The sequence below is a fragment of the Carlito syrichta genome, unplaced genomic scaffold (genome assembly GCF_000164805.1).
Source record: "Carlito syrichta isolate Samal-C Ts95f unplaced genomic scaffold, Tarsius_syrichta-2.0.1 Scaffold307186, whole genome shotgun sequence".
Lineage (NCBI taxonomy): Eukaryota > Metazoa > Chordata > Mammalia > Primates > Tarsiidae > Carlito > Carlito syrichta.
This window is the reverse complement of record NW_007251282.1, coordinates 142206-155712: the sequence shown is the minus strand read 5'-3', so window position 1 is coordinate 155712 and position 13507 is coordinate 142206. Positions and strand designations below refer to the sequence as shown.

The 13507-nt window shown below is 39.4% G+C and overlaps 1 protein-coding gene across 18 annotated transcripts in view; it reads left to right on the top strand.

The window, feature by feature from the left end:
* Positions 1-13507, top strand: part of ZC3H11A (zinc finger CCCH-type containing 11A) — a 68059-nt gene that overhangs the window by 29048 nt on the left and 25504 nt on the right. For 17 of the 18 annotated variants that reach the window (XM_021715549.1, XM_021715551.1, XM_021715547.1 and 14 more), the window contains 2 exons: positions 3610-3806; positions 5443-5562. In XM_021715549.1, the coding sequence (XP_021571224.1) occupies positions 3753-3806; positions 5443-5562 (174 nt within the window). In that variant the 5' untranslated portion in view covers positions 3610-3752. The remainder of the gene's footprint in view (positions 1-3609; positions 3807-5442; positions 5563-13507) is intronic. The other variant, XM_008064066.1, reaches the window with a different exon arrangement.

The window sequence follows — 13507 nt, the reverse complement described above, 5'->3', positions numbered from 1 at the left end:
GCCCAGGCAGGTCTTGAACCCGCGGGCTCAGGCAATCCGCTCACCTCAGCCTCCCAAAGCGCTGGGATTACAGGCTGAGCCACCGAGCCCGGCCTTGAATACCACTTTTTAAAATAAACCACATTTATTTATGGACTCTTGGGTTCTGTTGATCTGTGTACTTAATCATTTGCCAATATTACATTTAAACATTGTTATATTTACCATTTGTAATATCAAATAGATCAAGGCTTTCTAAAATACTTATTCTTCTAGATGATTTTACAATCTGTCAAGTTCCAATAATAAACTCTCATTGGATTTTTGACTTGAATTGCATCCAGTGTATGCATTATTTTGGGGAGAAGTAACTTTCACCATCTACTGCCATTTATCCATTATCCAAGTCTTCTGTGCTTTAGTAGTGTCATAGATTTTGGGTTTGCTTTTAATTTAATGTGGGTGTTGCATAATACTTTATTTTCTTCTTGTATATTTTATAGTTTTATTGTGATTGGGACTCTTATCAGAATTATTGTTGCTAGCATAAAGGAAATGTACTACTTTTTGTACATTCTTACAAAATAGTAAGAATAATACTGAAAATACAGTATTTTTTGGTTGATAGGTTTTCCAGTTTGCAGGCATAATCTGCAGATACTGGATTTTTCAAAAATCTCATATAGTTTTTATGCCTTTTTTTCTTAATGCATATGCTAGAACATCTGGAACTCTGTTGAATGATAGTCATTTTTTGTTTTTCTTGAGTGAGCTTACCTCTAGTGTGTTACCATGTGCTAGTGGTTTCTGGTGATTAAGCATGTTTATAATGAAGTACCTTGTAATTTACTAAGAGTTTTTCTCAACAGTGGAAGTTGCTTTTGTTTTTGAGTCAGAGTCTCACTCTTGTCACCCAGGCTGGAGTGTAGAAGCATGCTTACAGCCATTGTATCCTCAACCTGCTGGACTCAGGCAATCCTTCCACCTCAGCAGGCGCACACCACCACGTCTGGTTAATTTTTGATTTATTATGGAGACGAGGTCTCGCCAAATTGTCCAGGCTGGTCTTGAACCCTTGGGCTCAGGCAGTCCTCTTGCCTCTGCCTCCAAAAGTGCTGGTATTAGAGGCATGAGCTACCATGCCTAGCCTGGATGTTGTTGCATTTTAGCTTGCCTTTTTTTTCTTTTTTAAGATATTTTTTTTTAATGCCGTTTATTTATTTGTTTATTTACTTTGAGATAGGGTCTCACTCTTACCCAGGCTGGGGTCAAGTGATCTTTACATCTTGGCCTCCCCAGTAGCTGGGACCATAGGCACGTACCACCATACCTGGCTATTTAAAAATTTTTGTAAGCCGGGCTCAGTGGCTCAGCCTGTAATCCTGAGTTTTGGGAGGCTGAGATGAGTGGATTGCCTGAGCCCGTGAATTCGAGACCTCATCTCTACAATAAATCAAAAAATTAGCCAGGCGTGGTAGCGCGTGCCTGTAGTTCCAGCTACTTGGGAGGCTGAGGCGGATGGATTGCAGGAGCCCAGCAGGTCGAGGCTGTGGTGGCCGGGAGCAAGCCACTGCACTCCAGTCTGGGCGACAGAGTGAGACTCCAACTCAAAAAAAAAATTTTTTTTTGTAGATACAAGGTCTCACTCTGTTGCCCAGGCTGCTCTCAAACTTCTGAGCGCAAGTGATTCTCTCATTTCAGCTCCCAAGAGTGTTGGGATTATATTCATGAGCTACTGCACCCAGCCAAAAATACCATTTTAGACCCCCTTTTCTTCACTTTTAAACCATTTTTTCCTTTTTGAAATCTTGCAAAAATTACCAAAGAATTTTTTTTAAAACCTTTACTCTATTAAATGTAATGAATTTCCTAGTTTTAAACCATTGTTAGTCCTGGAATAAGGCTTTTTGATATATAGTGTTGCCTTCTTAATATATAGCTGGTTCAATTTGCTAATGCTTTATTTATGATTTTTCATCTGTAACATAAATCAGATGTCCAGGGTGTTTTAAACATTTTTAGAATGCAGTGAAATAGTGCTTGTGACATGACTTGTTTTGTTCTTTTTCTACTTTGAGTTCTTTCTAAATTCTTTTTCTCAAGTTAGATTACTTGCTGGCATAATTTTCTCAAGAATACATGGAATATGTAGATGGTATACTTTTTGAGGATTTTCATATCTAAAAACTTCTTCCAAGTCCTGAGCTATCCATAAAATGTAGTCAGAAAGGCCAAATATAAAGTCACAATCTCTTTAAATTTTAGATCATGGCATTTTGTCTTCTAGCATTTAGAGATTCAGATTAGAAATCTAATCATATCTAGTCTGGTTTTTTTTTTTTCTTTGTTAGTCTTTTTTCTGAAAGTTTGTATGTTTTTGTTTTTACCATTGGAATTCAAAAATTCCTCCTTATCTGTGTGCAGTAGAGATATCTTTAAAGAAAAGTTCTGTCTGGCATTTGATAAACCCATTTAAAGACTCAAATCCAGCAGGTTTTGAGATATTTTCTTGTAGTTTCTTTTTTTTTTTTGAGTTGGAGTCTCACTCTGTCGCCCAGACTGGAGTGCAGTAGCTGCTCCTGGCCACCACAGCCTCGACCTGCTGGGCTCCGGGGTCCTTCCGTCACAGCCTTCCAAGTAACTGGAACTACAGGCGCGCGCTACCACGCCCGGCTCATTTTTTGATTTATTGTAGAGATGAGGTCTCACCAAGTTACCCTGGCGGGTCTCTAACCCGCGGGCTCAGGCAGTCCACTCACCTCCGCCTCCCAAAGGCGTGGGATTACAGGCTGAGCCACCGAGCCCGGCCCGTAGTTTCTTTTGTCTCTACCAGTTCCATTACTTTTTAGTATTTCTATTGTATGGAAATAGAATTTCCTGGAATTATTCCCATGTCATGTACCTTTTCTCTCATATTAACAACTTTTGGCATTTTTGGTTTGGATTCTGGGAGATGTCCTGCCAGTGATCTCTTATAATTCAGTTGTATTTTCCATTGATGTTTATTCTGTTATCCCTCTATTGAAATATATTTTTGGGGGAAGAGGCCAGAAATTTGAGTTTTCTTATCTTTTAAGCTTTCTTTTCTTCCCACACTTTTTTCATGGTGGTATATTCATTTGTACCAATGCTATATCCTTTAAAATTTGCTGAGAGCATGAAGATTTTAAAAGAATATCTTTGTTTTCCTACATTAACTTCTAGGAGTGCTTTCAAACAGCTATTTTCAATTGAAAAGTAATCCGAATACTTTTTTTTTCTTTTAAAACTTAAGAAATTTATTGGTATGCATCTTAATTTTGGGGGTTTTGCATGGAGTAATATTACTGTTAATTTTAATCATCAAAAATGTAGATAATATGTTTAGTTAGTAATGTTTATTTAATTTACAATGCTGAAGCTGTATAATAAGCATTAAGAGAGTATATAAGAACGAGTGGCTTGACTTTTACATTATAGATGGGAATGTACAGTATTCACAGTGTGTTTACAAGGCTCTTTATAGGCAAGCACATGTTAATGTAATTAAAATTTGGTTTTAACAGTATGATCTCATTAGCCAGGGTGATTTGAAGGAGAATATTGGAAGAATTTACCTGAAATATTTAATTAATTGTCTCCTTGTTTTAGGATTACATTTTAAAGACAGTTTCTGTGATTGAGTTGTCATTTGGAAGATTGAACCATTTCAAGAGGACTTGGAGCTGGTCCTCACCTTGAGGAAGCAGTGGCTTGTTCCAAGAAGCCACTTCTGATCTAAGAATCTACTCAGCATGCCTAACCAAGGAGAAGACTGCTATTTTTTTTTCTATTCTACATGTACCAAAGTAAGAATTGTCATCTCTGAATCAGTTCTTTCTACAGATGCCTTAATGTTGCATAAGATTTTCCCAAGCTATTTTGATATTTTGTTTTACGCAACTGTTTATTATCTGCTGTCAGTTTTTTAGTTAAAGAATGGCATATTTAGGAGAATTCATTACTTTTTTTCTCTTTACCTTATAAATAACTATAATTTTCCCATATTCTAAAAAGTGAAAAGGCTTTTAGTGACATATAGTCTCAGTCCATGTTCGAAATTAATCTGTTCAGAGTGCCTTTGGTATTGGGGACACTTTGACCTGTGGCTTACTAACTTTAATTTTATATACTTTGTATTAAATGAGTAGATAGGTTGTATTATACTTCTAGAAATTGTCATGGGTTGAATTTGACTTTGTTCTCCCAGATTGCCTGCTTAGTACTAAGACTATAAAGCCATCATGGCCAGGTGCGGCGGTTCATACCCGGTGACTGACACATATTATTAGTCCCAGCTAATCAGGAGGCTGAGGTGGAAGGATCATCTGAGTCCAGGAGGTAGAAGCTGCAGGAAGCCATGATTGTATCACTGCACTTTAGCCTGGATAAGACCCCCAACTCAAAACAAAAAAAAAGTAAATAAAAATAAAGCTATCTTTCTAAATATGTTTTTGTGACTTTTTGGCTTTATTTTTGTCAAAATTTTCTGTTTTCTGCTTGGTTTTTCTGCAGCTCTATTTAGCTATACCTGCTGCTTTCTGTTTGTTTGTTTGTTGTTGAGCCAAGGTCTCACTTTCACTCAGGCTGGAGTGAAGTTGCTCTGTCACGACTTACCACAGCCTCAACCTCCTGGGCTGAGGTGATCCTTCCACGTAAGCCTCCCAAGTAGCTAGGACTACAGGTGTGCACCACCATGCCTGGCTAATTTTCTGAATTTTTGTAGATGCAAGCTCTTGCTTCATTGTTCAGGCTGGTCTCAAACTCCTGGACTCAAGCAGTCCTCCCTCCTCTGCCTTCCAAAGTGCTGGGATTACGGGTGTGAGCCTCCATGCCCAGCTCTGTTATTTCTATGACTAGTTCTATAAATTTGTATGTTGTTACAAAAACTGTTTCTTAAGTCATCTTGATGTTGTGTTTTAAATGATTAGTTTTGAGCGAAGGTCTGATAATTTAATCTGACATATAGCAGTTTGCACATGGTAGCATTTTGTTTCAGATGTTGCCATTGTATGAGGTATGTAGTGAGACACAATGATGTTAATTATATATTAGTATACTTAAGTACTAGTCTATATATTTTCTTATTTTTCTATCAAGTTAGGATTCACAAGTCAGTGTGTATGAAACAGTTATGAAGATAAATTATAAAATATATTTTTAAAAAGTACCTAACACTCTTGTCTTTTCAAACCCTTTCTCTCAGTTTGTATTACTTATGTTGTCAGATCAGTTGAGAGGTACTGCCAAAAATAAGTTTTAGGAAATTATAAATTTATTGCCCTCATATTGTTCTTTGCATCCCATCACAGTTGTTTTCTACCTTGTGTATCTTTTCTTGCTTGTTTGTGCTTTTCTAAATTCCAGGAAACTCTTGTTATGAGCATTTTGCCTGGATATATTTCAGTGCCACAATTCTTTTCTCTGTTGTCTTTTTGTTTACAGGGCGACAGCTGCCCATTCCGTCACTGTGAAGCTGCACTAGGAAATGAAACTGTTTGCACATTATGGCAAGAAGGGCGCTGTTTTCGACAGGTGTGCAGGTTTCGGCATATGGAGATTGATGTAGGTTTTCAGTTTGCATTATTGTAATATAAAAAGTTGTCTGGGATCATGGTGGGCCAATAAGAAGCATAGGGACAAAAGTAACATTTTGTTTTATATATTAAAATGTGGGTTGGCCAGGCGTGGTTACTCACTCAGCCTGTAATCCCAGCACTTTGAGAGGCTAGGGCAGGGGGATTACATAAACCCAGGAGTTCAAGGCCAGCCTGGGAAATATAGCAAAACCTCATATCTACAAAAAAATTTTAAAAATTAGCCAGGCATGGTGGTGCATACCTGCAGTCCCAGCTACTTGGAAGGCTGAGGCTGGAGGATCACTTGAGTCTAAGAGTTTGAGTCTGTGGTGAGCTGTCGTCATGCCACTTTACTCCAGCCTCTGACTCAAAAAAAGAGAGATAATTTATTTTTTATTTATTTATTTTTCCATACTCAATATCTAAATGATATGAGCATGAATTGGCTTAATTTTTCTGGAGAGCAGTTTGGTAATATGCGTAAGCAATATATATGGATATATGGAGAGTATATTTCTTTTTATTTTAAAATAATTGCAAACTTAGAGAAAAGTTGCAAGTACAGTATAAAATTTCAAAACTATTTAGGAGTAGATTACTGACATCTACTATCACTTCCAAATACTGGTGAGTATTTTCTGCAAGAAAGAAGGACATTCTCCTATGTAATCATAATACAGTCATCAAAATTAGAAAGTTAACATTGATATATTACCTCCATTTAATCTTCAGATTTCATTCAAGTTTTGCCAGTTGTCCCAATAATATCTTTATTGCAGAAAGAGCAAGTCCAAATTCAAGTGTTGCGCATAGTTGTTGTGACTTTTTTTCTTGTTTTTTTTTTTTTGTTTGTTTGTTTTTTTTAAGAAACAAGGTCTCACTGTTTCCCAGGCTTATCTCAAACTCCTGGGCTCAAACAATCCTTCTGCCTTGTTTTCGCAAAGTACTGGGATCACATATATGAACCATGGCACCCAGCCTGTCATGACCCTCTAGTCTTCTTCAGCCCAAAAGGTTGCTTAGTCTTGCCCAAAACAGTTGCTCAGTCTCTCCTAGCCTTTCATTGGCCTTGACACATCTGTTAGTTACAGGCCAGTTACTTTTATAGAATGTCCTTCAGTTTGTGTTTGTTTGTATTTCCTCAGTACTATAAGTTAAGGTTGTGTTTCTTTAGCAGGAATACTACAGAAGTGATACTTTTTATTGCATACCATTAGGTAGTGAACAATTTTAATTTTCCCATTATTGGTGATAATTAACTTTGATCACTTAGGATGATATCTGCCAGATTGCTTCACTATTAAATTTTATTTTTATTTTTATAATAAGTATTTTGTGGGGAGGCACTCTGGGAGGCAGAGGCGGGAGGACTGCTTGAGCCCAGGATTGTTTTTTTTGGTAATTAATAAGTATTTTGAAATCCTGTAACTAACTCATTTCTCTTCAAACTTTCACTTTTTTCTAATAATTGTATTTGTACAAACTCATGGTTTGTTGTTTTTTTTTTTTTTAGTACTTCATTACTATCATTATTTTTATCCTCAATTGACCCAGATTTAGCCTGTAGAAACCCTTGAAGCTGATTTTTTTGTCCTTTTGATGTTTCTCTGAGCAACTCTGCTTTTTGGGAAACAAAATGTCCCAGGCTCATCCTGTACTTTCCTATTTCAACCCTGGAATCAGCCATTTTTCCAAGGTGCCCTGATTTCTTTTAGTGAAGAATAGTATATAGAAATTAAGACTTGGGCTGTTTCTGGAATGCCATTGCTTCTTTTCAGTAGACTGAACTAGGGGATGTGTAAATGCATATACCGAAAGACAATTACAGCATTATTTATTACTTTGTGTCTATGTACTAAAAACTCTGAGTTCATATAGATGCTTCCAAACCACTAGTACCACAGGGCTTAGTCTAGGATTCTCTTTTCCTACAACTGTCTTCTCCAAATGTGAGAAACTTGGTTCCCATTGTCCTTAATACTTTTACTTATTTGATCAGTCTCCTAGTATGTAAACCAATTTTATGTCATAGACTCTTCCTTCCTCTCAGGTTCTAAACATCACACGTGAAGTTGCTCCTCTACAAGGACACCTTTCACTTTGTTTCTACTCCAGTACCTTGTGCCAAGCCTCCCCACTTGTCCCACCATAGAGACCCCTTCCTCACCCTTCTGTACCCCCAGCTCCACAGGGGATGCTAATTTTTCATCCTTGGGCCCTGGTACTCTGTGCTGAGCAGCCCTGTAATGTGAGATGCTCTCCTCATCCTGCACCTAGTCCCCTCTGGAAGACCCTGCCATCCTCACGCCCCTTGGTCTTTGATATCCATTCTAGGATCACCTTTCATGAGTACACCTTCCTCTCCCTAGGTTGGGATCCCTTCTGCACAGAAGCCTTGCTCACCCCACTCGGGCTCAACACTTGTTAGGGTACCCTCCCATGCACACGTCCTCCTAACTCCTAATGGGTTCCAGCACCCTGTGCCAGTTCTACCTGGTCATGTGGTTACCCTCCTCATCTCAGTAAAGGTCCAACAACACCCTGCTCAGAGCCACCACATCCCCTTCTCCCAGAGGCATGGCTGCTTCCCTCAGTCCTGTCTAATTACTTTGGACTGAATTGTTGAGGAGGGTATGAGGAAAAAAGGTGGAGACTAAATATGCAATTTGTATGCCTGGGATCATACCAGTCTGGTTCCAGATTTCTAGTCTCTTAACTACATTCTAAGCTGCTTATCTTACAAATAAATAGCAGAGGAGTCACTAAATAAATTGGGAAAGAAATATCTTGCAACTTTTGAAAAATCAAGTTGTAACATTGCTGGTAGAGTATGTTGGCACAATTCCTACGGAAGGTGTGTCAGTGTCTCCAAGAGCACCTCTTCATTTAGAGCTTCTTTAGAATATCCTCAAAGCTAAGATTTATTACAGCAGTAGAGTAAGAATACACTTTTGGATCATAAGAGGAAAAGACACAGGAGCAGTCTAGAGGAATCTGTGTGCTGGCTTTTTTTTTTTTAATTAAACTTTTTTTTATTATGGAGATGTGGAGTACAAGTAATGATTAACTACACAAGTAGGCTACATGCAGGTGAAGTTTGAGCCTCAACTGGCCCTCACTCTCCCTAGTATAGGACCAGGTACCTTTTGTATTACATACCCCCTACCCTCCTACCTTCCTCCCTCCCCTAGCAGTGTACAACGACTGCTGATCCCTCCCATGTGCTAATATGATTAATGTTGAGGGCCCACTTATAAGTGTGAACATGTGTTATTCAGTTCTTTGTTTCTATGATAGATCACTTCGTATGATGGTCAACTCCATCCAATTTGCTGTGAAGTCCATGATTTTGTTCTTCTTTATGGCTGTGTAATTCTTTATTGTGTATATATACCATATGTTCTTTATCCAGTCCACTTTTGATGAGCAGTAAGATTGACTCCATGTTTTTGCTTTTATGGATAGTGCACAATAAACATACGTGTACTGGTGTCTTTTTTTTTTTTTTTTTTTTTTGGTAGAATGATTTATGTTCCTCTGGGTGTATTCCCAGGAGAGGGATTGCTGGATCATATGGAGGGTCAGTTTTTAGTTCTTTTAGGTGTTGCTACACTGCTTTCCATAGAGGTTGAGCCAACTTGCAATCCCCACAACAGTATGGAAGCAGTCCCTTTTCTTCCCTCCCACACCAGCATCTGTTGTTTTTTGATTTATTGATAGTGGCCATCCTTACTGGAGTTAGATGATATCTCATTGTAGTTTTGATTTGTATTCCTCTGATGGTTGGTGAGGTTGAGCATTTTTTCATGTGTCTGTTGGCTGCTTGTATGTCTTTTGAAAAGTGTCTATTCATGTCCTTTGCTCCCTTTTTTTTTTTTTTTTTGAGTTGGAGTCTCACTCTGTCACCCAGGTTGGGGTGCAGTGAGTGTGCCACTCCCGGGCACGCTCCCAGCAACCCCAGCATCGACCTGCTGGTCTCCAGTGTTCCTTCCCCTTCAGCCTTCCAGGTAGCTGGAACTACAGGCACATGCTACCATGCCTGGCTAATTTTTGATTCATTGTAGGGATGGGGTCTTGCCAAGTTACCTAGGCTGGTCTTAGGCAATCCACTTGCCTCGGCCTCCCAAAGTGCTGGAATTACAGGCTGAACCACCGAGCCCAGCCTACCCACTTTTTAATGGAGTTGTTTTTTCTTTTTACTTTGAGTTCCTTGTAGATTCTTTATGTTAGATCTCTGTCAGATACGTAATTTGCAAATATTTTTACCCATTATGTTGGCTGTCTCCCTACTCTCTTGATGGTTTCTTTTGCTGTGCAAAAACTTTTTAGTTTGAGTTCCTACTTGTCTATCTTAGCTTTTATGGCATTTGCTTTTGGGGACTTGGTCAAGAATTCGTTGTTTATTCCAATGCACACAGGGTGTTAACTACGCTTTCTTCTAGGATTCTTATAGTTTGAAGTTTTATAAAAGCTCAAAGTTTCTATCCATTTTGAGTTGATTTTTGTATATGATGATAGGGAGGGTCCAGTTTCATTCTTCTGCATGTGATCAGCCAGTTTTCCCAGCACCATTTGCTAAATATGGTCTCTTTTCCCTATGGTGGTTATTGGTAGCTTTGTTGGAGATGAGTTGGTTAAGAGGCTGAATTTTGCTTCTAGAATCTCTCTCCTGTTCCATTGGTCTGTCTGTGTACCTATTCTGGTACCAATATCAGGCTGTTTTGGTTAATTTGTGCTCTCTTTTTGTTTCCTTATGATTTTATTGTTGTTGCCAGGTCTGAGAAAAATGATGTTGGTAATTTGATGGATTTTGCATTGAATCTGTAGATTGCCTTGGGTAGTATGGACATCTCGACAGTATTGATTCTTCTTATCCATGAGCATTGTTTGTGTTATCCTTGATTTCCTTTTTTTTTTTTTTTGAGTCAGAGTCTCACTGTTGCTCAGACTGGAGTGCAGTGGCATGCTCATGGCTACGCAGACTTGACTTGCTAGGCTCAGGCGCTCCTTCCACCTCAGTCTTCCAAGTAGTTGGAACTACAGGTGCACACCACCATGCCCAGCTAATTTTTTTATTTATTGTAGAGACAAGGTCTTACCATGTTGTCCAGGCTGGTCTCGAACCCCTGGGCTCAGGCAGTCTTCTCATCTCTGCATCCCATAGTGCTGGGATTATAGGCATGAACCAGTTGTCCTTGATTTTTTTGAGCAGTGTTTTGTAGTTCTCATAAAGATCTTTCACTTCTCTGGCTAGGTGGATCCCAAGGTATTTCATTTTTTGTGTGGCTATTGTGAATGGGATTATGCTTTTTATTTAGTTATTTGCCTGCCTGTTGCTGGTGTATAGAAATGTAACTGTCTTTTACATGTTGATTTTGTTCCCCAAGACTTTGCCCAAGTCGATTATAGTGCGAGTAGGGTTTTGCATGTGCCAGTTTCCTTATGCCCACTTCCATAAAGGGTCTTTCAGAGCACACTTTTCCCCCTGCAAGGACAGTGCAGCAATGCATTTTCTTTTCTTTTCTTTTTTTTTATTTCCCCTGAGTTGGAGTCTCACTCTGTCCCCCAGGCTGGAGTGCAGTGGCACACTCATGATCACCCCAGCATCGACCTGCTGGGCTCCAACGATCCTTCTGCCTCTGCCTTCCAAGTAGCCGGAACTACAGGCATGCACTACCATGCCCAACTAATTTATTTATTTATTTATTGTAGAGGCAAGGTCTCGCCTAGTTGCCTCGGCTGGTTTCGAACCCGTGAGTTCAGGCAGTCCACTCGCCTTGGCCTCCCAAAGTGCTAGTATTATAGGCTGAGCCACCGAGCCTGCCCACAGTGCATTTTCTTTTTTTTTTTTGAATTGGAGTCTCACTCTCACCCAGACTGGAGTGTAGTGGCCGCTCCTGGCCACCGCAGCCTTGACCTACTGGGCTCCGGCGATCCTTCCACCTCAGCCTTCCAAGTAGCTGGAATTACAGGCATGCGCTACCATGCCCGGCTGATTTTTTGATTTATTGTAGAGATGAGGTCTCGCTGCCCAGGCGGGTCTCAAACCCGCAGGCTCAGTCAATCCACTCACCTCAGCCTCCCAAAGGCGCGGGATTACAGGCTGAGCCACTGAGCCCGGCTCACAGTGCATTTTCAATGCATGTTTCTGCCTCGAGAAGTCCATTAAAGAGAGACTCAAGTGTCTTAGGTTTTTATTGAGACTGTCCATGTAGTCACTTATTACTTAACATGTACCAAAATTCTAGACTCCTAGAAGGAAGGCAGATGTGCAGCATAAACTATATTGTTTGCACAAACAGTCTTGGCATATTGAGGCTTCCCCCTATTACCAATGAACTGACTGGGAACATTCCAAAAGTCAAGTTCCTAGATGCTAGCCAAGAGCCAGCCTTGCAAGCAGGTCTTTCTAACGATAGCAGTCTCAGCTGCTGTGTTAACTCTTTTCTGCACAGAGGTATATCTCTATGTCCCAAAAGAACTAAATGCTTACATCTTTTACACATACGTATTCATGTGCAAAATAAGATATATGCAGAATTATTCATAGTAGAATAATCTATAATAGTCAAATATTGGAAGCAAACTAATTGTCTTTCCTTTAAAATAAATTTTTCTATGTTCATACAGTGGATTGCTGGGGAGCTATTAACAACAATTTTAAAGGGGAAATTAATTTATTAATATGGGAAGGTCAGGATACATTATCAAGTGAAAAATATAATGGGTACAACAAAGTGTATAAGAAAGGAGAGGCAGAATAATTTATATTTTTCACTTACATATGTATTTTTTAAATTTCTGGAAGTATAAAGGTAAAACTTAGCAGCAGTAGCTATGGAGAGCATAGGGAAGGGGTGAGAAAGAGTCATTTTGTTGTGTACCCTTTTTATTTTTTGAAGTTACGGTCTCACTCTCGCCCAGACTAGAGTGCAGTGGCATAATCATGGCTCACTGCAGCTTCAGCTTCTTGGGCTCGGGCAGTCCTTCAGCCTCAGCCTCTTGAGTAGCTGGGACTACAGATCTACAGGTGCAATCCACCATACCTGATTAATTATTTTTTATTTATTTATTTATAGAGATGAGGTCTCGCTATGCTGTCCAGGCTAGTCTCAAACTCCTGGGCTCAAGTGATCCTCCTGCCTCCCAAGGTGCTGGGATTACAGATGTCAGGAGCCACGCCCAACTGTGTATCCTTTCTCTGTGCAGTTCATTTTCATTATTTCTGGGTTTCCATATTTGCGAATATGCCTACTTTATAAATGTACTTGCAACCTCCAAATCAGTACTTGGACACGTTTGTGGACATGTTCAGAGTGGCAGAAAATTTGAGTCACCTGTCATGAGTATTTTCAGGTGAGATGAAACAAGGTGACACTCTGCTTTGTTTCAGCTCTCACACTGTAAACAAGTCATTTTCATGGTCAGTTTGTTGCCACTTCTTTTTTGCATTTGGGGCTTTTTATTAGGGGTATTGCTGTTTAAAATAGCCCTCAAGCATACTGCTGAAGTGCTGTGTAGTATTCCTAAGTAAAAGATAGCTGTGATGTGTCTTACAGAGAAAATAGAGTGTTAGGTAAGTTTTGTTCAAGTGTGAGTTGTAGTGCTATTGGTCATGGGTTTCATGTTAATGAATCAACCATGTATATTAAATACAATGTTTTTAAACAAAAACACATAAAACAAGGTTACGTATTGATCAGTTAGTGAAAATGTGACCACAGACTCATAGGAAACCAACTCTGTATTTCCCTTAGGAACAATGGTGTAGGATTCACTAAGCCAGTGTTCCCAGTGACTTTTTAGAATACGGCTACTGAAAACAATGAGAATCACTTTGTATCATTGGGCTATGTGCTATATTATTCTTAAAAATTTAAAGAGACCGGCCTCGGTGGCTCAGCCTGTAATCCCAGCACTTTGGGAGGCCG